We start from the raw sequence: 24,712 nt of genomic DNA, 5'->3' as shown, positions 1-24,712 counted from the left end.
TCTTCTTTTTTAAATAGAAGACTAATTTATTAATTAATACTTTAATTAGTAATTAAAATATTACAAGGGTGCTGGTCCTCACTTCAAGGTTCAATAATTTCTTAAAGAGAAAGTGTCTCGCTGTAGAACTGAGTTAACTGTTTATTTTTATTTTTATAGTTGAACCTTTTTATGGTTGAAAAGGCAGGCACAGCATACTCCATTGCACAAAACAAATGTAACCGAAAGAGCTTGTTCCAGTTGTCCGGATTCTAAATGTATCCCCCTTTTCTCTCATAAACCCAGTTTCCAGAGAGTGGGCCACTCATCATAGAATTATTTTTATTTAATTAAAAAACCCGAAAACAAGCCAATGCTCGAGGTTTTGGCTTGTGGCATTTCTCAAGATAGATAAGGGTATCTCTGATACATCCTGCAGGTGTACAGTAATGTGTATGATGTAAGACCTGATCGGCGACTGTCTCTCTCTGCCTCCGTTCCCAGGCAGCACCGTGCGCCCAGTCTGCTTCCCTGACGACGAGGACGTGAGGCTTGACGACAGCTGGTCCTGCGTGACTACAGGCTGGGGATCCAGCACGGCAACCCAGGGGTTCAGTAAGCACAACCCTCGTTCAGTCACACTACAGAAGCCAACCCAACCGAGCTGAACTCAGCTCTACTGGGCTGGCCTGGTTACGTGTCCATCCACCATTAGCTGCTAGAAACTGCTGCCAACACCCTCCCAACATTTAAACAGGCCCTCAAAACCCACCTCTTCAAGCTCGCCTTCACCAGTTAACCCTCTCCCCCTCCCCTTCCCATGTGTCCCCAGCACTACCTCAATTAGGCCCCTATACTCTCTTCTGTTTCTTTTTTATTTATTTATTATTACTACTCGATCTTTTCAGTTTGTAAAGCGTCTGAGTGTCTAGAAAAGCGCTATATAACTAATGTATTATTAGAAAGGACAATGCTATTGTAGGGTTCTGGTCGGCCCTACGGTGTGTAAAGGCCCCTTTATGTAAAGCTCTACACGTGTATTCTGATGACAAACGGTAGTTTGATGATGAGAATAGGAGGAAGTATGCTCATGTTAATACTGCAAACAGCCTATACTTATCCTAGTTATAGGTTCTGCGACGGACCACTTATTCTCTAATAGAGGTTCAATTGAACCCCTGTTAGCTGACATTGTCCGAGCTCCGACACTACACTGCAAGGCACTGCACCCCCTAATTGCTCCTGACAATGGGGCTCTGACGATGGCTGACCCTGTGCCCAGAGTGAAAAATACATGTCGTCGTACTCTGTGCAATGACAAAAAGGTTGAAATCTAATCTCATTTGAGATGGGTGACTCACCATCATGACTCACCGGAGCACCCCTCTTATAAATCAGCCTTGAGTGTCCTTACCTGGTTCAGCATCACTTATCCCAGGTATGGAAAGTGTCCACGTAATGTCCGCTGTCTGAGGTGTTTCATCAGCCCCGGTGGAAATATCCCAACGGCTAGATGCTGTAGATGACGAAGCGGGTAACTGTTAAATGAGGTCTCAAGCCATTATAAAATGAAATGGAGGGTCTCATCTGAGGTAAATTTGGTCTAGAAGCATTACTTTCGCAGTTATGGCAGTCTGCTCCATATAGGCGATGTGACATCGTCGGTCATGACGGTACAGTGACATTCTTACATTCCTTACTTGCAAAGCTCCTCTCTTCAATAACACAAAGTACCTCAGTGTGCTTATTTTGCACCCTAGCCATGGAATAACCTCCAGAATACACTAAAGATTAATAACCTTGTCTCCCTGAGAGAGTTCAAAGCTCTGATTGGAAATTGTGTCACCAGAAATGGGCGATTGCTACTCCTAAGATGTTTTTTTAAATATAATCATCTCGTCTGTTATTTATTGTGTTTTATTCGCCAATGTTGTAACTTGTATCTGTACTGGTGTGCTTTCTTGGCCAGGTCGCCCTCGAAAAATAGATTTTAATCTCAAGGGACCTCCGAGTTAAATAATAAATGTTGTCTGTCCTGTGTCCTGTCCATGTGGCTTCTCGCTGCAGTGAACGTCAGTCTGGACACCTTGCATCAGGGCAGGCTCGGGCTGGTCAACCGGACCGCCTGCGGGGAGCGCTGGGGAGACAACCTGCTCAAAGACACCCACCTCTGCACTGACCCGGCAGGCAGCGTCTCCTGCATGGTAGGATGGGGTCACTTTCATATTGACCTTTCATTTTCACCATGGCTGGCATGAGAGACCATGCTGTTAGAACCATGCGTGTGTGTGTGTGGGAGGGGAAGAAATCAATACACTATTGAGAACAGTTTTGTCCTGCAAATACAGTGAATAAGTAAAAAATAAAAAGAGTAGCAGGAAACATCAGATCGTGAGCTTAGAATTATAAGGTTCTATCTCCGTTTAGGGTAGTTCAGAGATATTGAGCGTCAACGTTTTTACATTCCATTATGTTTTGTGAGATGGAACCTTTGTATTTTATGAATTACTAACTAAAAAATGTCAACATTTTAAAAATAACACCACACAGGCATTAATAAACACCTAATGGATCAGATTATGTCAAAAACTCAATTTTGACAAAACTGGAGATAGAACCTTATAATTCTAACGTCACGAGATGTTGAGTGTGATTATTAGCCCCAGAAAGAAGTCCTATTGGAAATTGTGACTCGAGTTAGTTAGACAAATCAGTTCACATATAGTATGTTGTATGAGTGTTTAGTTTTCCTCCCATCTATCTTTGTTTCTTTGTTTCTCCCTTCCATTTCCTGTGACAGACGGACCCAGGTGCTCCTCTGCTGTGCCAGAAACACGGGGACTACTTCCTGTTTGGTGTGGCTGCGTGGGGCAGCCAGACCTGTGACGTGGACAAGCCTGCAGTCTTCTCCAGACTATCAGCTTATCACTCCTGGGTCACAGAGTTAACCGATGACGTTTGAAATTATTTGTTTTGCATAACACAATAAACAATACATTTGTTTAATTCCGTTCTCCTACGTGAGTTTATTTGAAGGCATGCAAGAGGTAAACACAAACAAAGGGTCAGTGTGCAATACAATCTACTTTTTTATTTAATCTTTATTTAACCATGAGGTCCTTTGAGATTAAAATCTATTTTTCAAAGGGAGAAAAGATAGCACATCAGTACAAGGTTACATTATACAATACAAGGTTACAATACTGGAGAATAAAGCATAATAAAAACAGACAAAGGACAACAGATACATTATTACGAAATCCATTTTAGCAGTAGCAATTGCACTCTTCTGTGATAGAGTCTAGGCAGCGAAGTGTAGAAGAGGCAGCATGCATCATGCATAACCTTCAGTTTCATTACTAGGTTCTTAATATGCACTCTGAAAGAGCCTTTCATCCACCCACATACCCAAGTACTTAAAGGATGACACTCTTTGAGTCTGCTCCTAAGGTGTAAATGCTAACATTATTTAAGATCTGGGAGTGAGAAAAGATCATACATATTGATTTTCTTAGCATTGAATCCTCCACAATGTGAAGTGTACAAGTTCATTGATTTTGACCATCCTTTGATTTAAATGTTAGGCCTATCAAAGATGGACTGATACTACTTAGTTGGATGTCATCCTCTCCATCCCACGAGGCTTGACTCAGAGATGTTCTTCATTTGATCAAACTAGAAAAGATTAGATACACACTGCGTGGGTCTACAGCTACATTTTTCAAAATATGGCAACCCCTCTGATCATATTGAGAAGGAGTTCCAGGGTGTACCTCCGTGAAGCTGGCTGTTGGGTGTGTTTTATTTTTATTTTTTAATCCTGCTCCTTTGACTACCTGATATTAATCTGTAGCAATAACTGTAAATATGTGTGTATTATAATATTTGTATTCATGTATGAAGGCCATGTTTTTTGTTTTGGTATTTAAAATGTGTAAATGTTTTGTTGACAAAAAACATGTTGAAACAATTTCAGAAAATACTGTCTATATTTTGTAAATACCGTCGTGTAAATGGGGTCTATGCAGCATTTCAGAGGAAATATCTAGCCTAAATATTTTTTACAGGTATTTGAGGCTGGGCTTAGAATCCTGGCTTGTCCTGACATGACCTGACATGACCTCGCTCTGTCTAGACTGCCCGGTTGCCCGGAGACAAACTAACGTTTAACCCTTCTCTTCGCTCTTATTTTAATTAACACGACACCGAACCCATGCCCGTCAACGGCTTGTAATTCCCGTAGGACCGATTTAGATCACGAGAATTAAAGTTGTGTACTTTGATTTCAAACGAACGCGCCTAGATAGGGGCGCACTATTGAAGACACATGTACGCATGCGCGCGCATGGACGCGCCGAAACCACGCCTGCAGCCGTCAGAAACATCCACCGCATTTTCCATGAGGACACCCTTCCACCTCTTCTGTCGAAATAGAGCATTAGTTTCACACATTTTCTTTTTTTCAAGGTTCAGTAGACAGTGACACGCACAGCCTTAAACAATGGGGGAAATCAAACTACCGCGACATATGTTTTTGTGGAGTATGGCAGTGATATACATGTGCGCTTTTGCGTCTCTCTACGTCCAGATACCAGGTAACCGATTCCTGTTTTAACGTGTGCATCTGAAGTGTGTCGTGTCCACTAGTTCACCAGCTGTAGTTAGAATGACTGCAGACCACCCTGGTGGATCACGGAGCCCCCTCGACGTGACTGGTCACTGGGGTTGGACACGGGTGGTGGATCTCATCCCACCTCTCCAAACTATTTGGCGTGCTTCATTCATCGTATCCCGTTGCGATTATGCGGCCGCAACTGTGTGTTAGAACTTCAGCCAAGCCATAGACGCAGTACAATGGACATTTAACGTGAACAAATGAACTTTAAACATCGCTCTCAACATATTCATCCACTGACGTGTGTTATTTTATTTTCATTTTTTAAAGCTATGTAGTCATGGTGGGGTCGTTTAAGGTCATGCTTAAACGGTCTGGAAGTGGTGAACAAACATAAATCCAGCAGGCACCTTCTTAGTCTACTACTCCTCCAAAGAGAAACTTCCTGATCCATGCTTTCGTTTCGGTCCTCCTCCTGCCACATTGTTGCAAACTGACACAACGATGTTCGTGACGTTAGAATTATAACTTAAGGTTCTATCTCCATTTTTGTCAAAATTGAGTTTTTTTTTACATAATCTGATCCATTAGGTGTTCATTAATGCCTGTGTGGTGTTATTTTTTAAATGTTGACATTTTTGAGTTAGTAATTAATAAAATACAAAGGTTCCATCTCACAAAACATAATGGAATGTAAAAACGTTGACGCTCAATATCTCTGAACTACCCTGGACGGAAATAGAGCCTTTTAATTCTAAACTCACGACATTGTTGCAAACTGACACAACGATGTCAAATCGGGAGGATGGGAATCATAAACGTGTGATCATTGATCCCGTTTGATCGGAGAATTGCGAGTCTATGTTGTCAATCACAGCCTACTGTTACACGTCAGTCTTACACATCGACGTTTGCACCAACAGCAACGTCAGGAATAGTACTATAACGATGATGTTCCCCTGACTTCCCCCCCTCCCTTCTCCGCGAAACTCTAATCCTCTGGAGGTTGGTCCTGGGCTGACTGTGCACTGCAGTCGGAATGACCCGTCATCAGTCCCACCATATGACTTGGATACGATACAGTTGTAAGAAGCAGCAGCCAATCAAAGCACGGGCCTGAGACTAGAGAAAGAAGTAGCATGTGGCATTATTACTCTTCACTTGTGTCAGGATTGAGAGGGCCCTGCTTCAACTCACTCTTATTTAATTCAACCAAATACATTAGGGGATTTTATTCAGAGACCACCAGTGTTGGTATTGAGAATCGTTTGTGATTCATTGTCTGAAAGCCACTGACAGTGGATACTATTTTTGAAGCCTCTTAACGATGAATGACTTTACAGTATTCCACTTGTTGAAGAGGTCCAATCAGAGTCATATTAAAAGATTGATTGACTGTCATCCCCCGCCCTCCCTGCCAGTTGGTTTGTTCACATTTGTTCAAGTTGACATAATCCTTATTGGTCAGGTTTGAGCCAAAGGAAATGGACTCAAGTATCGAGTGAGTCATCAGAGAGCACAATGAGGTGTCTGTGTGTCATCGCTTTATATTGCTGTTTGCTTTGTGGGCCAAATCTGAACACACACTCTTCCAGTTGGCCTGTTCTGCATGTGTGTGCCAGCAGCAATGTGGAAGTGCAACTCCTTACCACACCGCTCTGTCTGTCTGACATTTTGATAATGACATGGTAGAAGACGAGAGGGTAGTTTACACTGGTGTGATTCACTGTAAGAAGGAGCTCTTGTTGCCTAGCATTCCTTCAAATGACAGACGTTCCATTCAGCCGTCGTTTACACAGTGACAATCTTGGATCAACTGTATCGGTATGAGTGGGGGGTGTGTTATGCTACTCCCAGATACCAAAGAGGTCTTTGACATTTGTTTTGTTTTGTGTTAACATTTCCCTGTCATCAGTTTTAAAACCCTACCTTTCTCCTTCATGTTGTCTGTGGATCAGATGAAAAAGAAAAAAAAGATGTATCCTCGTTTTGTGTACACATGACCTTCTTTGCCTTATTGTCACTGCAGCATAGACACTGTTGTTACAGTACATTCAGTGACCCCCCAGTAGATTCAGTGACCCCCCACTGACCCTATTCTCAATGAGAACATACACCACCACCCCCCCCCTCCCTCCCTCCCCTCTCCCCCCAACACACACACACACACACACACACACACACACACACACACACACACACACACACACACACACACACACACACACACACACACACACACACACACTCTCCATCTCTCTGACTGGTTGTTTAGTTTATCCTCTCCCTGCTCTTTGTCTGTGTCCAGGTCTCTATGGTAACGAGGGGGTCCTGCCGGTGCGTGCGGCGCAGCCCCGTGTGGACGGGCCCGTGTGGGAGCAGCTCCAGGCCTCCCCCTCCCTGGTGTGGCTGGGCCCCCGCCTGGGGCTGGACACCCAGCAGGCCATGGAGCTCCTCTGCCTCCTGGGGGCGCTGTTGGCCCTGGGAGCTGCCCTGCTGGAGCCCCTCAGGGACAGCCTGGTGTTCCTAGGCCTCTGGGCCCTCTACCTGTCCCTCTGGCAGGTGTGTGTGTGTGTGTGTGTGTGTGTGTGTGTGTGTGTGTGTGTGTGTCTGTCTGTGTCTGTCTGTGTGCATGTGTCTGTCTATATGTATGTGTCTGTGTGTGAATGTCTGTGTCTGTCTGTCTGTCTGTCTGTCTGTGTCTGTCTGTGTGCATGTGTCTGTATGTATATGTGTGTGTGTGTGTGTGTGTGTGTATGTCTGTGTATGTCTGTGTCTGTCTGTCTGTCTGTGTCTGTCTATATGTATGTGTCTGTGTGTGAATGTCTGTGTCTGTCTGTCTGTGTCTGTCTGTATGCATGTGTCTGTCTATATGTATGTGTCTGTGTGTGAATGTCTGTGTCTGTCTGTCTGTCTGTCTGTGTCTGTCTGTGTGCATGTGTGTGTGTGTGTGTGTGTGTGTGTGTGTGTGTATGTCTGTGTCGGTCTGTCTGTCTGTGTCTGTCTATAATATATGTATGTGTCTGTGTGTGAATGTCTGTGTCTGTCTGTGTCTGTCTGTATGCATGTGTCTGTCATACATTAAACTTAAACTTTAAACTTCAAAATGCACATGTGCACACATACAGACACACAGAGACACATACAGACAGACAGACACAGACATTCACACACAGACACATACATATAATGTGTCTGTGTGTGTGTGTCTGTCTGTCTGTCTGTCTGTATGTATGTATGTGTCTCTGTGTGTCTGTATGTGTGCACATGTGCATTTTGAAGTTTAATCATTGGGTAGAGAGAGGCCTAAAACTAGTATTTTTTTAGATGTTGTATTGCTACTGTAGGTTCCAATCCTTGGCTTTTTATTTGAGCTTTAGTGCTAATTTCTCTTTCTCTTATTCTTTTGACAGGTGGGTCAAGAGTTTCTGCATTTCCAGTGGTAAGTTCTCTGTTCTGCACTGGCTCAATTGATGGTATGGTATTATTATTATTATTATTATAGAACGCTCTGAAACTTTGAAACTCATTGACCACTGTCCTCTGATGTGTTATGGCTAAATGCATTCAAGTGTGCTGCGTTTATTTTCGTTTTCCGGTAATGATGTGTTACATTTTGGTCAACGCACCTGTTCGGAGCACAGTGGTCACGCACATTTGAACTGTGTGTGCCGTCACATTTCTCTTATCGAAATAATGTTTTAATCCATCCAGATGGATGAGCTCAGTGTTTGACAGGCTATTAGACATCCTTCTCGTTTACTGACAGCATTTGCTAGTCAAATTCTCACCGCTTCACCTGCTGTTTAAGTGCTCTGTCTCTGTTTATGAACCTGAAGCTCAGCACACCTGTTCTGTTTAAACTGGCGAGCATAACAGGTGTTCCTGTGTCTTTTATCAATCACAAACATCATACAGTTTGATTACCGGGGGATTATGCGTCTGTAAAGCAGGCTTTACAATGACGTCATTGTATAATACCAGCGATATGGCTTCTGCGTGATTGACTTTTGGTTTTGAATTCGTTCTAGATAATTGAGCATAGCAGTCGCTTCAACGTGATGATATACGAGTGTTGTTTACCAAGACGTTGAAATGTGGCTCAGGTTTCCATAGCAGCTGCAATTGTTATTGGTATAGTGTCTACAGTGTTTTCATCTGACAGAAGGCATGGGTGTGTCTAGACTTTTGGCAGGTAAAGAGCAGCAGTGCTGCTGAGTGATTGAGGCCTTAGGCCTGGGAGCATATACGCTTTTCTGCTTTTCACTTTGGAAAACTTGGGAATTGATCGGAAAGTCTCCCAAACTTGCGGGAATTTCGTGACCCTACATAAGGTGTAAGAAACACAGGAGAAACGAGGGGAACCTACCGCTGCATACTTGTCAGTTGGTCTGCTAACCGTCAGTTGGTCTACTAACTGTCAGTTGGTCTGCGAAGGGGAGTGAACGATGGCAGAGGGGAGAGGAAAGAACTTTCTGGAATGAAATGCAGCCCTATCCCCAGGCCTGGAGGCCCAGCTACCCTGTAGTTACCCCGTCTCGACGCCCCCGGAGCCTAACGAGACTTCTCCCCACAACGCCTCGTTTATTCTGAAAAGGGCAAAGTCATTAGTTCCGCTAACAGATGATGTGAATACATGAGGATTCCCAGTGAAACCGAAACCCTACTTGACTGAAATGATGGTGGGGGGGGGGGGGGGAGAATAGTTGATTTATCTGGATTGTAAATTACATTTTAATTACATGACAGATTTTAACCTTTTGTAAGTTCTTTGAAGCGCCACCCGCGGGGTGGGGTAGGGTAGGGTAGGGGTTGTTAGGAGGATATCAGATAAATTTGTATCTTTTCTTTTACAAAAACATAACTTCAGCAGGTCATAGTTGACTGTTGACTGTTGACTGTTTCTGCTGATTGCCCTCCCCCCACCCCACACACACACACACACACACACACACACACACACACACACACACACACCCCCGCTCTCTTTTCACACATAGGTTAGTTGACTATGTTTCTATTTGTTTTTATTTATGTTATCTTCACTGTTTTTGCCGTTCTCATGTATTGTATGTATTGTTTTATGTTGACCCTGAGTATTTCTGTTTATAATATATGTTTGTTTTTATTCTTGCCGGGGCCTCTTGGCCAGATCATCATTGAAAATGAGAATTTGTTCTCAACTGATTTTATCTGGTTAAATAAAGGTCAAATAATAAATTAAAAGATAAATATCGGTACAAAATCATTCTGCCGCCGTTCTGCGTCATCTGAGTCTGGTATGGATTAGTCATGTCTTCCCCCCCCCCCCCCCCCCTGTCAGGGACAGTCTGCTGCTGGAGGCGGGCTTCCTGACGGTGCTCATCGCTCCTCTCAACCTCCTGCGGTGGCGCTCCGCCTTCCGCCACCACGACGGCGTGACCTTCTGGCTGGCGCGCTGGCTGCTCTTCCGCCTCACCTTCGGCTCCGGGGCGGCCAAGCTGGCCAGCCGCTGCCCCAGCTGGTGGGGGCTCACCGGTGAGGGAGACCCCCCCCCCCCCTAAATACAACACACCACTGTGCCACGATGACCACCAACAAGTAGTACAGATATGCTGTAGTAGATATAGATAGAGTAGAATATGTGGTGAAGTTAATTTGAGAAAAAGAAATCAAGGTCTTAAACGTTTTTGAAAATACACATGGGCCATTGAAAGTGCTTGAATTCCTCTCTCTCTCTCTCAAAAAATGTTTTACTTAACTCGTCAACTAGTTCCGTCTCAAACTATGCTGTGTTGGGTCCTTGAATTTGAGGGAATTGAGTCTTGAAAGTCCTTGAATTTGATGTTTCAGAACGTGTGGGAACCCTGTATACTGTAGTAGATATAGTTATAGTAGAATATCTACTGGGGTTGATTAGTTTTTTTACAGATGAAACAGACGAACCCTTCAAGACTAGGGGGGGTGTTCCATCCACGTCGCTAAAGGAAAATCCAGGCTTATTTTGCTAAGTCTCGCAAGATTTATCAAAATAAATTTAGATTTTCCTTTAGCGACGTTGATGCAATACCCCCCAGGCCAATAACACCTACAACACAACTTCTTTTTTCTTTTTCTTTTTTAACTGAAGAAGTAAGAATGGAATATCATGATATTGAGAGTGAATGGTGACTTTCATGGAGGGATGGTGGATAGCGTTTAGTGTCTGTCTCTCTCACAGCGTTGACCCCACTATACATGAATGTATATACTGTATGTGTATACTGGCTCTGTACATGAATGTATAGTGCTAGATTTAACCCGACATTTAACGCCCCCTTCTTCCTCCTCCTCCTCCACCACCCTCCTCCTCCACCCTCCTGTCTCCCCAGCGCTGAGTCAGCTGCTCCAGACCCAGGCCAGCCCCTCCCCCCTGGCCTGGTCAGCCCACCAGCTCCCTGATTGGCTCCTGAGCCTGGGGACCGTGGGGGTGCTTGTCCAAGAGATGGCGATGCCTGTCCTGTTTTTCGCCCCCATACGTTGTCTCAGACTGGACGCCTTCTATGTACAGGTGTGTGAGTGTGAGTGTGAGTGTGAGTGTGAGTGTGGGTGTGGGTGTGGGTGTGGGTGTGGGTGTGAGTGTGAGTGTGAGTGTGTGGTGTGTGGGTGTGGGTGTGAGTGTGTGTGTGTGTGTGTGTGAGTGTGTGAGAATGTGAGAGTGTGAGTGTGTGAGTGTAAAAATCAATCAGATCATGGGGTTTTGAATGGAGCATGATTGCCACCGCTATGATGCATATTATTATACAAGAATAGAGACGAGAACAAAAAGTTTTGATTCTTGCATGATTGAAATGATGTGTTTGATAATGTGCAGCATTATCACCACTTCCATACTATCCCTGACCCTGAACACTGCATGTGTCTGCTTGGAATGGAAATTGGAATACACGATTGTGTATGGTGCATGAATGCTATTCAACAGTGTTGTATTATATCTCATTTGCCGCTCCGAGCTGTGTGTGTGCGCGCTGTGTGTTGCGTGCGCCAGGGCGGAGTGGTGTAGACACACATTGTAAAGACACTTTTCAGTTTTCCCCTTCTTTGTCATGAATACAATACAGTAATTACCTTCTCCCTGTGTCCCTGTACTACTGTCCTGTTATTACCCAGCTGCTGCACCTGGCTAGCGTCATGCTAACAGGCAACGCCGGCGTCCTCCAGCTCCTCACGGTGGCGCTCAGCTTCTCCCTCCTGGACGACGACCACGTCAACGCCTGGCTGGGCCACGGCAAGAAGAGGAGAGCCAAGAGTATGACCTCATCCTCCTGTTACGCAACGTTTCCCATCTCACATTCAAACACGGATAAGATTAGCGCTTCTGCAAGCCCATTTTTTTTTCTCCCTTTTAACGGCATATTATGATTACACACTCACCACTGCAGCAGAGTCTGGGTAAACTGCTAGTTCGTATGAAGAGAGAGGAGAGAAAGTATGGTGTAGGAGCCATTTTAGTCCTACATGTTATTTATGTTTATCTTCTAATATTGATTTTGAATTATTGATTTATGATATTGATTGCTTTAATTTAATTATGATAACATTTGCTTTTAAGTCTATATTCCCTATTTTATGTTAATTAGATTGTTCCTTGTGGTCATTCCCCCCTGGTGGTTGGGATGAATGAAGATTGGGGATATAAGGGAACAGGAAGGGGATTGTTAATTGGGAGCAAACAAAGTTTCAACTTGAATGTAGAGGCTTCTTAATAATCCCAATAGACTCTACATTGGGTGAGTCGTAGGTTCCAGCAACTGCAGCAGAGTCTGGGTAAACTGCTAGTTCGTATGAAGAGAGAGAGGAGAGAAAGTATGGCTTTATTAAGTTGACTTTCAACAGCAGATATAAATACTGGTACACACCACATATTGGGACACAGTAGCCTACTGTGCATGTACAGCAGGGGAGGCTTGTGGAGGTAGAAATAATCGGAGGCCGGGCTCATTGTAATGCATGGTAATGGGATTAGGAATGGTAGCAAACAGGTGTGTCCATGCGCATGCATTCCAATGTTGTGGTTCAGACGGGCGTCTTTGAGCCGTGATGGCGTGGTTTTAGAGGGGGAGGCGGCGAGCTGTGGTTCACTCACTCATCCAGGGCAGGACGCTCTGACCTGACCTCCCCTGGCTCTGCCAGGTGTCATCCTGTTTAAACAGAAGACACTACAGTCTAGGTTTCTCTCTATATCATAGGTTTCCCTTTATATCCTAGGTTTCCCTTTATATCCTAGGTTTCTATCTATATCCTAGGTTTCCCTTTATATCCTAGGTTTCCCTATCCTAGGTTTCTCTTTATATCCTAGGTTTCCCTATCCTAGGTTTCTCTTTATATCCTAGGTTTCCCTTCATATCCTAGGTTTCCCTTTATATGCTAGGTTTCTCTCTATATCCTAGGTTTCCCTTTATATCCTAGGTTTCTCTTTATATCCTAGGTTTCTCTTTATATCCTAGGTTTCTCTCTATATCCTAGGTTTCCCTTTATATCCTAGGTTTCCCTTTATATCCTAGGTTACACACACACACACACACACACTAAGCACACTAAGCACAACGTAGTTTAAGCATAACATGTAAACCGTTTCAGTGGAATCTAACAAAATGGTTCTTTTCCTCATCAGCCTGGGGCCAAACTCTCATCACAGTATTGAAGTGGCTGGTTGCGCTGGGTGTGTGGGTCCTGATCATCTACGCCACCAAGACTCTCTTCCAGCTGGAGATCGACTGGGAGGCCAAGACTGTGTCTTCCAAAATCGGTAGGTTACTGAACCTGTGTCGGTGTATGCTTTTCCTCAGTAGGAACTATCTATAATATTGCTTTTCCTCAGTAGGAACTATATAATGTTGCTTTACCTCAGTAGGAACTATCTATAATATTGCTTTACCACAGTAGGAAATATTAATTAAGTGAACAATATTATAGATTATAATCTATAGAATGATCATAGAATGATAAAAATGATCAAATAGAATACTGAAAAAAAGAATTAAAAAAGAACATAGTATACTATGATCTTTTTTTTCTTTTTTTTCACTTTATTCTTTTTTTCCTTAGAATGATAATAATATATCATATTATACTATAGAATGATCATAGAATGGTAAAAATGATTTAAAAAAAATAATTGTGAAAAAAATGAAAAAAAGAACATAGTATACTATGATCTTTTTAAAAATCTTTTTCACTTTATTATTTTTTTCCTTAGAATGATAATAATATATCATATTATACTATAGAATGATCATAGAATGATAAAAAATGATTTTAAAAAAAGAGAGAAACCTAATAACATAGTATGATCTTTTTTTCCACCTTATTATTATTTTCCTTAGAATGATAATAATACATTATATTATAGTATAGAATGATAGAATGATAAAAATGATTTAAAAAAAAGAGAGAAACCTAGGATATAAAGGGAAACCTAGGATATAAAGGGAAACCTAGGATATAAAGGGAAACCTAGCATATAAAAGGAAACCTAGGATATAAAGAGAAACCTAGGATATAGAGAGAAACCTAGGATATAAAGGGAAACCTAGGATATGAATGAATGAATGAATGGTCTGTATTGTCATTGATATAGTACAGGTACCAAACAACGACATTTGGGAGGGGGGGCTCCCCTGGTGCTAGGAAAAAAAACTAAAAACAAGAAGGGAAAAGAGCTGGTTTACATAAATAAAGGCTATGTACACTATCCACTATACTATACTATACAAATAAAACACTGTGCTGTACTCTATGCTATGCTATACCTATTCTAACATTTCCTATCTCTGAACCTTATGTACCCGAGGGTTGTCATATTGCACATAGTGTTATTGCACATTCATTTAAAGTGTCGCAGTTTGCAGGTTTGAAATGTTCACAGTTGTGTTTCAGTATTGCACTTGATTTCAATCTAGTAGCTGCCATCAAATTGTCTACATTGTCCAGGGCCTAGAACCTAGGTCTTTGCTGTGTTCAGGGCCTGAATGGCCCTGGGGTAGAAGCTGAGCTTCAGTCTGTTTGTCCTTGCGAACATGGTCCTGAACCGCCTGTCCGAGGGCAGCCGAGCAAAGTGTTCGTTCCCAGGGTGGGATGGGTCTCTGGAGATCTTGGAGGCCTTCCTGAGGCAGCGTGTGTTGTACAGCTCTTCCAGAGAGGGGAGGGGGGCGCCGGTGATCTTCTGGGCCGATCTCACGACTCTCTGTAGCGCATTCCTCTCTGCGGCTGTGCAGCTGGAGAACCACACGCAGATGCAGTAGGTGAGGATGCTCTCCACTGCGCAGCGGTAGAAGGTCACAAGCATCTCCTGTCCGATGTGGTTTTTCCTGAGGACTCTCAGGAAGTAGAGCCGCTGTTGTGCCTTCTTGATGATGGCTGCTGTGTTGGTTTTCCAGGACAGGTCATCCTGTATGTGCACCCCCAGGAATCGGAGGGTTGAGACTCTCTCCACGCTCCCTCCATCGACGAGCAGGGGCTGGACCTCAGATTTTTTCCTCCTGAAGTCCACGATGATTTCCTGGGTCTTTGACTGGTTCAGCAGCAGGTTGTTAACCTTGCACAGCTTGCCCAGCTGCTCCACCTCATCCCTGTACGCCGCCTCGTCCCCCCCCGAGATGCAGCCCACCACGGTGGTGTCGTCTGCAAACTTTACGATGGAGTTGCTGGGGTGGACGGGGGTGAAGTCGTAGGTGTAGAGGTTGTAGAGGATGGGGCTTAGCACGCAGCCCTGGGGGGACCCAGTGCTGAGTCTGAGGGCTGTGGAGGTGTGGGAGCCCACCCGCACCCTCTGGGGGCGGTCAGACAGGAAGTCCTTGATCCATGCACATATAGAGTGTGATAGTCCCAGGTCTAGTAGTTTGGTCACTAGCCTGTCTGGAAGGATGGTGTTGAAGGCAGAGCTGAAGTCCACAAAGAGCAGTCTCGCGTAGCTGTTTCCCCTCTCCAGGTGGGATAGAGTGGAGTGGAGAGTCGTCGCAATGGCGTCCTCTGTGGACCTGTGGGCTCTGTAGGCGAACTGGTATGGATCCAGGTTGGGCGGGAGGCGTGTGACTATGTGGGCCCGGACTAGTTTCTCGAAGCACTTCATGATGATTGGTGTGAGTGCCACCGGGCGGTAGTCGTTTAGGCAGCTCACCGTGCTTTTCTTCGGGACTGGGATGATAGTTGAGGTTTTCAGGCAGGGTGGGATGGTGGCCTGGGACAGGGACTGGTTGAAGATGTTGGTGAAAACCCCGGCCAGCTGCTCGGCGCAGTCCCTCAGCACCCGTCCCAGGACGCCATCCGGCCCTGAGGCTTTCCTGGGGTCCACCGCCTTCAGCACGCGTCTCACTTCATGCTCTGTGAGGGTGAGGCTGCTGAGAGCTGGAGAGAGTGGTTTTTGTGTTGTGGTTACCTCCGTTCGCCCCTCGTCGAACCGGGCGTAGAAGGAGTTCAGCTTTTCTGCCAGCAGGGGGTTGTCCTCCGCGGCTGTGAGCCTGTTGGCTCTGAAGTTTGTCATGTGCTGAACCCCCTGCCACACCCGCCTGGAGTCGTTGCTCAGGAAGCATTCCTCAATCTTCTCTCTGTGGTAACCTAGGATATAGAGAGAAACCTAGGATATAAAGGGAAACCTAGGATAAGGAAACCTATGATATAGAGAGAAACCTAGGATATAAAGAGAAACCAATGATAGGGAAACCTAGGATATAAAGGGAAACCTAGGATAGGGAAACCTAGGATATAAAAGGAAACCTAGGATAGAGAGGGAAACCTAGGATATAAAGGGAAACCGAGGATATAAAGGGAAACCGAGGATATAAAGGGAAACCGAGGATATAAAGGGAAACCTAGGATATAAAGGGAAACCTAGGATATAGAGAGACGCCTAGGATATGAAGAGAAACCAATGATAGGGAAACCTAGGATATAGAGAACCCTAGGATATAAAGGGAAACCTAGGATATAGAGAGAAACCTAGGATATAAAGAGAAACCTAGGATATAGAGAGAAACCTAGGATATAAAGGGAAACGTAGGATAGGCTAACCCTTTTGTGAGTATAGTATAATACTATATAGTATATACTATATACTACATCATACTATCATACTAAGGGAAAAAATAGTATACTATGTTCTTTTTTTCATTGGTTTTCACTTTATCATTTTTTTTTAGGATGATAGTATGATGTAGTATAATATATGGACAGTCTGGACGGATTGATGGCAGCTGCTGGACTGAAAAAATCAGGTGTAGTGCTGAGGCACAAATATGTACATTTCAAGCCTGCAAACTGCGACACTTTAAATAAATGTGCAATAACACTATTGTGCAATATGACAACCCTAGTCGTCTATCTGTACAGTATAGTATAGTGTACAGTGTACATAGCCTTTATTTATGTAAACCAGCTCCTTCCCTTCTTGTGATTTTGTAAAACGTTTTTTTTCTTTTTTTCTTTCCTAACACCAGGGGAGCCACCCCTCCTAAATGTCGTTGTTTGGTACCTGTACTGTAGCAATGACAATAAAGACCATTCATTCATTCATTCATTATTATCATTCTAAGGGAAAAATATATAAAGTGAAAAAAAGTATAAAAAAAGAACATAGTATACTTTCTTTTTTCCTTTAGAATGATGATAATATACTATATCATACTATCATAATTCTAAGGGGGAAAAAAGAACATAGTATACCATCATGGAATGATAGAATGATAAAAAGCTAAAAAAATAATAAAGTGATAAATTATTATCATTCCTTAGAATGATAATAGTATATCATACTATGGAATTATTATAAATTATAAAGTGAAGACCCTAACCCTAAAAAAGACCTGTTACTACCCCATATAAGGTTTAGGGATATGGGGTGTAACAATCAGATAAAACCAGAGGGACAGGAACCAGAGGAGATGTGAGAATATACAATAAGATTGATTGTATAAGGATAACAAAAACAGGTTTCCATGAAACACTTTAACTGAAAACTACTCTATAAAATGAAGAGCGAATGAATATAATATATTAATAAAGGATAAAGTAAATTAGAAAGCCAGCCAAGTAATAAACAGTTAACAATTAAACAAGAGTGAAACAATTTATTTAAAGTGACTCAAAACACAACACTAAAGGCCAATGCACACGGCGTGCGATTTTGTCGCACGACAACATTCGATTCTCAATTCACACCACCGATGGAGAATCGAATGTTGTCGTGCGACAATATCGCATCGCACGCCGTGTGCATTGTCTCATTCAAAACAATGGAATCGAATTCGCGGTGCGACAAAATCGCACGCCGTGTGCATTGGGCTTAACAAACACACTCCCTCTACATGGAGGAGTTAAAATCACACACACTACAAGTAATAGCCACACAATGACGATACCAACCAGTAGCTTAAAGGCCAATGCACACAGCGTGCGATTTCTGTTGCGCGACAACATTCCATTGCAACGCACACGGCGTGCGATGCGATTTTTGTTGCGCCGCAAAATTCCATTTTCAACTCACACCATTGAAGTCTATGAGAAAATCATAAAAAATCGCATCCCAATGCACACGGCGTGCGATGCAATTTCTGTTGCACCTCAACATTCCATTCTCAATTGTTACGTAGTCGGACCAGGCATGCTGATTACAATAGGCTCTACCAATATTGCTTGCCTTGCTTCCACAATTTCTACAAGATACAACTGGACATATTGTGATGTGGGTCCCCTGATTTAGGGGTATTGGTAAAATGTCAGGAGAGGGAGCGCACAAAACACACAGCCAAATCGTTAGACAGGAATGGAAGACTTTAGTGGACGGAACGGAAGTAGTGTCGGTACGTCGTTGTTATCATTCCCCTTCTTTGGGTGATTCTTCCAGCAGACTTGTCTTATGTTGACATTTTTGAGTTAGTAATTCATAAAATACAAAGGTTCCATCTCACAAAACATAATGGAATGTAAAAACGTTGACGCTCAATATCTCTGAACTACCCTAAACGGAGATAGAACCTTATCATTCTAAACGGAGATAGAACCGTATCATTCTAAACGGAGATAGAACCGTATCATTCTAAACGGAGATAGAACCTTATCATTCTAAACGGAGATAGAACCTTATCATTCTAAACGGAGATAGAAACCTTCTCATTCTAAACGGAGATAGAAACCTTCTCATTCTAAACTCACGACTTCAAGCGGTAACCGTTGACATCAGTGACACTTTTAACGTAACAGTTTTAGTTTGCAATAGACTAGACCACTGTCATACAACACAATTTCCGGTTCATCTTTGTTTTTTAATAAAACTAATACATTCACGAACTTTTACTAAACCCTTCATGTACCGTAGGTGTATGTACTATATCAGACCTTTTGGGTCAGACCTTCAGCCTTTAACTTCTTTCAAAAAAGGAGACAGTCAAAAATGTATGCTCCAGTCTCTCTCCCCGTTATGAGTGACTCAATTAATTTAGATAGACCAGTTGAAGTTTTCCCAATTGTCCCATTGTGATGCAATAATCCATCGCACCACAAACTTTTACAACATTTGCAAAATTTGACAGTGCAACAAAACTCGCACGCCGTGTGCTTTGTCCCATTCAAAATGAATGGAATCGAATTTTCGCCGTGCGATTAAAATCGGGGCCGTGTGTGTTGAGATGCGATGTTCTCATAGACTTCCATTCAAACTTCAAAATGGAATGTTGACGTGCAACAGAAATCGCACGCTGTGTGCATTGGCCTTAAGCTAACAAACAAGCAACACACAGCACACTATGGTGGTAGCTTAAGCTAACTAGTAACAAACACACAGAACTATACTACAGCTGAACACACAGTAACAGACTATAGTAACAGACTTAAAGTTTTAACCACGCACACACAACTCTCAAGTTATGGAATGGCCCACTGGCGCCATCTGAGTGTCTCTCCCAGGCTTTTATCTTCCACCTCGATTGAGGGTTGAGAACAGGTGTGCCCAATCAGGCCGTCACCATGGCAATAGGCAGGGAGGAAGGACAATCACCTGAGGAAAACACAGGAAACAAACAGAACGCGCACACACAAACACATTACGGACGTAACAAGAACATCGTATACTATGTTATTTTTTTCACTTTATTATTATTTTCCTTAGAATGATAATAATATATCATACTATACTATACTATATACTACATCATACTATCATACTAAGGAGAAACATAATAAAGTGAAAAAAAAGAACATAGTATACTATGTTCTTTTTTTTCACTTCATATTTGTTTTCCTTAGAATGATACTAATATATCATACTATACTATACTATATACTACATCATACTATCATACTAAGGGGGGGAAAAAACAAGTAAAATACATATATATACAGTATATAAATATATATCATACATGTTCTTTTCACTTCATTATTTTTAGTAGTTCTGTCTTTGGTAGCTCGCTGCTTGTTTTTGAGTAGTTCGCCAAAAGTACAAAAAAAAAGAAGAAAAATATGTAAAGTACAAAAAAAACTACAACAAATACATTCACAGTGGAAACCTTCTCTTCTTCTCTTAACCCTAACCTTCACAGTGGAACTATCTATAATATTGCTTTACCTCAGAAGGAACTATTGCTTTACCTCAGTAGGAACTATATAATATTGCTTTACCTCAGTAGGAACTATATAATACTGCTTTACCTCAGTAGGAACTATCTATAATATTGCTTTACCTTATAGTGAGGATAAGTGATTTTATAGAAAACCGTTGTGTGTGTGTGTTGTGTTTGGTAGCCTTCACCCAGCTGGAGTTTGACGGTGTTCTGAAGCTGGTGGTCCTGCCTAGTATCTGGGTGGGCGTGCTCTCTCTCACCTGGGAAGTGGTGGGGTCTTTGCTGGGGTGAGTCTGCAGCCACGGATCTTTTAGTTCTTCACTGTGGTATTGCCGCTGTCCATGTTAAGGGAAAGGCAAGAAGTTACGCAATTTGTCCCATTTGCTGACCCCAGAACTTCCGTGTTGTGTGTGTCTGTGTTGTGTGTGTGTGTGTGTGTGTGTGTGTGTGTGTGTGTGTGTGTGTGTTGTGTGTGTTGTGTGTGTATGTGCGTGTGTGTGTTGTGTGTGTGTGTGTTGTGTGTGTGTTAGGGCTTTCACACCGGCAAAGAACCGTGCCGGTTCGCGTTCGCGTTCGGAAACCTCCGAACGTTGGCGCTGTCTGGCGAACGAGCCCACGTTCCTACCAGTGTTCACCAGTGTATGAACGCGGGCTCGTTCGCCAGACAGCGCCAACGTTCGGAGGTTCCCAAACGCGAACGCGAACCGGCACGGTTCTTTGCCGGTGTGAAAGCCCTATGAGTGTGTGTGTGTGTGTGTGTGCATGTGTGTGGTGTTCAGGGCTACTGATCTCAAACCTGTGTTTCCTCCCAGGTGTGTGTGTGTGAAAGGATGCTTCTGGAAGCTCTGGGCCCTCCTCCAATGGGCTGTCTTTGCTTCTGCCGCAGCTGCTGTGTTCGCCCTCAGTGTGGTGAGTGGAACCTGTCAATCACTGGGGGGGGGGGGGGGGGGTTGATCTGATTGGTCGTTCTTGACGTCAACAAAGTACAAATTGGAAATAAAAAGGAGTATTATATGTCAGACTTTTTAATAATAACAGTGTGTTAACATATTTTTTTTTTAAAAAAGACCTGGTTTCAGTAATAGTGAATCTCATTGGTTGGTTGGTGTCAACACAGACTACCAGAGTCCCTCTGATTGGTCTGTGTCTGTGTCTCCTCAGGTCCCGTTCACGTCTCTGGAGCAGGCGTCGGGCAGTAAGATCCTCCCACAGGTGAGGGGAGCGTACAGCGCGGTGGAGCGTTACCACCTGGTCAGTTCCTACGCCCTCGACAGCGTGCTCGGCCAGGCGGACGGACGCCGGGAGGTCGTCCTAGAGGGCAGCATGGACAACCTCACCTGGACGGTAAGACGACGGGGACAAAATACCTCCTGTTTTAGAATGAGATACCGTGAAGACACTTTTGTGAAATGCCCTGACCTTCTGGTTTTTATTTTGGTTTATATTTTTGTCAAACTATTTGTTATGAAAGAAACTCATTGTACTCAAACTACTCTTGACCCCCCCCCCCCCCTTTGCTCTCCCTCCTAGGAGATAGAGTTCATGTACAAGCCAGGGGACGTGAGTGCGGCCCCTCCCGTAGTGGCCCCCTACCAGGCGCGGCTAGACTGGCAGATGAGGCAGGCCGCCCAGGGAACTCAGAAACAGAGCCCCTGGTTCACGGGCCTAGTCCAGCGCCTACTGCAGGGCAAGAGGGACGGTAGGTCCAATCACCGCTGTTCTCTACCAGAGCGTTTTTGTCATTTTGTCACTTAAAAAAAAACAGCTCAAGACTTTGGCTAACCCCAAAAGCCTGTCTTTTTGTGTCTTGTTATTATTTGTTGTACACTGATGTGAGTGCGTCTGTGTATTCCTTCCCCCGTGTGACACAGTACTGATGTGAGTGCGTCTGTGTATTCCTTCCCCCGTGTGACACAGTACTGATGTGAGTGCGTCTGTGTATTCCTTCCCCCCTGTGTGACACAGTACTGATGTGAGTGCGTCTGTGTATTCCTTCCCCCCTGTGTGACACACTGATGTGAGTGCGTCTGTGTATTCCTTCCCTCTCTGTGTGTTCCAGTGGTTAGTCTGATCCAGACAGATGAGGCCAGGTACCCCTTTAGCCAGGCTCCGCCCACCTACATCAGAGCCAGCCTCTATGAGTACTGGTTCACCCAGACCTCGGACCACGGGTGAGTACTACACCCAGACTCTGTAGAGGAGAGAGGCAGGGATAGTCATCCATTCATCCATACATTAAAGTAATGGAGATTCAGACCCTCCTTCACCCATTTGAGATGTTTCGTATTCAGAAGAATTCTGAAGAATTCTGAATTCTGAAATGACAGAAATACATTTAAAAAGAAAGAAAAAAAAGACACAAACTGACCACAAACGTTTTTTTTTGTTTCCCTGAGAACCAGTCATCATAAATCCATCCATAAATAAAAGTGAATGATGATTCAGGCACTCCTCCACACATTTGAGATGTTTCGTATTCAGAAAAAGAAAATCTGCATAGTTCTGCTCTTTTGCAGAATATTTCATATTTAACAGAAATCCATCTACAAAAAAAAAAACACACGACAAAAAAAGTTGTTTTCCCCACCTTATGGTGTCAGAGGAGACGGTGTCTGACGTTCTGTCCTCCTGTCAGGTCCAGCCCAGAGGAGTGGTGGACCAGGGACTACGTGGGGGAGTTCTATCCCACAGTGCAGTTGGGGCACCCGGCTCTGGAGGGCATGCTGAGTCAACATGGACTGAAGGTCAGAGAAGAAGAAGTAGTAGTGAATTATCGGATTTCATACAGAGTCTGCTGGACAGAATGAATGTAGAATGTTCTGTATATATTCTTGTTTATATTGACATTTGTACTACTACAGTAGTACTTATATTACTTTTTGTATTGTAATCTTTTAGAAAACTCTTTCAATCACAAACTGCTTCGTGGTCTTTGAGTTACAGCACATGGCACAGCTTTGTGTGTGGGTGTGTGTTTGTGTGTGGGTGTGTGTTTGTGTGCGAGTGTGTGAGTAAGTCATTGGTATTCAGCATGCGCTGTGTGGCCAAGCGTAGCAAAGCCGATTCATCAGACACACTAACCAACCTTTAGAGCCTTGTAACCAATGGAGATTGGAATGTGGTCCCTTTGTGGTTATATCGATTGATACTCAAATGAAATGACTGTGTCTTCGTCCTTCGCATTCTCTATTATATATTATATTGATTTGACTGTATATATGCAACTCTGTTGTGTGCATGCGTGTGGGTGGATGTGACGTAAACACACAAATGAACTGTGTGTGCGTGTGTGTGCGCATGTACATGTACATGTACACACACACACACACACACGAGCTGACTGTATGTATACTCTGTTGTGTGCGTGGGTGCGTGTGGGTGGGTGTGACGTAAACACACAAATGAACTGTGTACATGTACACACACACACACACACAGACCCACGTGAGCTGACTGTATGTGTGTTGCTCGGTTGTGTGCAGGAGAAGTACCCCGTCCAGCCCAGTCCTGACTCCCACCTGACCCAGGCGTTAAGGCAGGCGAGGGCCTACGTACAGACCGTCCCTGGGCCTCTGGTGCTGTGGTCCCTCCTGGCCACCGTAGCCGTCATCTGCCTCCTGAAAACCCTCATCTCCGGTGCACTGGGGGGCCGCAAAACCAAGACCCCCCTCCCGGCCGAACCCAGGGCCAAGAAGAGCAAGGCGCAGCAGGCCGCCCCCCCCCCAGAGAAGAACGCCCCCGCCCCGGCCCTCAAAGCCGACAGGGACAACTCAGAGGACAGGAGGCAGGATTCGGACAGAAGCCCCAGGAAGAGGAAGTGATGTGATGGGGGGTCCTGCCCCCCCCCCCCCCCCCCCACCGGGAACTTCTTGTTACATGGCGTTGTCGGCGGCGCATGTCTCAGGATGGAAGGGGGAGGGGAGGGGGGGGGGGGGGGGGGGTTAGAGGAGGGGAGGAGGGGCTGTTACATGCCAATCTATCTCAGGTGTTTTTACTAACTGCCAAACGGTCGCCGCCACCACCACCACCATCACCACTGTGGCCTTGCTATTCCGTCACTTCTCATATGTCCTCAACACACACATTTGTATGATGTAATCTCTCTCTCGCTCACACATACATACATACACACACACACACACACACACACACACACACACATATACACTCTCTCTCACGCTCTGTCTCTCTCACACACACACACACACACACGTGCTCTCTCTCTTCCTCTCAATCTATCTCTACAAAAACGTTTGATTTTCTCTGTGCCTCTGCCACTTCTAGTGTTTTCAGGTGAGGCTGGTGAGGAGTACTCAGACGTGCCCTTCGGGATAATTATTTGAAGGTGTGCAGCAGTCTCTCTCTTTGTCCAGTCCAAGTTATTTTTAGCCTCGCCATCGCTCTTCTCCAGGGAACAGTTGTCTTCACAGCCCGAGTTATCTCTGTCTGTCTGTCTGTCTCTCAGTTTCAGAGTGACATGCCGTCGTCATGGTAGCTGTCAGCTGAAGTCTGTAGTGAAGTCTTGTCAGTGTAAGACAGTGACAAA

General features: G+C 44.1%; 1 protein-coding gene across 1 annotated transcript; it reads left to right on the top strand.

Moving 5' to 3' along the window:
• Positions 1–4,464: 4,464 nt before the first annotated feature.
• On the top strand, positions 4,465–23,987 carry LOC308164079 (lipase maturation factor 2-like; the record flags this gene model as incomplete). Its single annotated transcript, XM_080538237.1, has 14 exons — positions 4,465–4,574; positions 6,903–7,156; positions 8,008–8,036; positions 9,918–10,111; positions 10,945–11,123; positions 11,723–11,861; positions 13,227–13,361; positions 20,348–20,453; positions 20,979–21,075; positions 21,328–21,510; positions 21,697–21,865; positions 22,226–22,337; positions 22,802–22,910; positions 23,649–23,987. Exons 1-14 carry the CDS (start codon positions 4,481–4,483, stop codon positions 23,985–23,987), a joined length of 2,139 nt encoding a protein of 712 aa, XP_080394363.1. The 5' UTR covers positions 4,465–4,480.
• Positions 23,988–24,712: the final 725 nt, after the last annotated feature.

Source organism: Nansenia antarctica (assembly GCF_963989245.1).
Source record: "Nansenia antarctica genome assembly, chromosome: 8".
Taxonomy (NCBI): domain Eukaryota; kingdom Metazoa; phylum Chordata; class Actinopteri; order Argentiniformes; family Microstomatidae; genus Nansenia; species Nansenia antarctica.
Note: the sequence above shows the minus strand (reverse complement) of the source record. Positions and strands in the feature narration are given on the sequence as shown.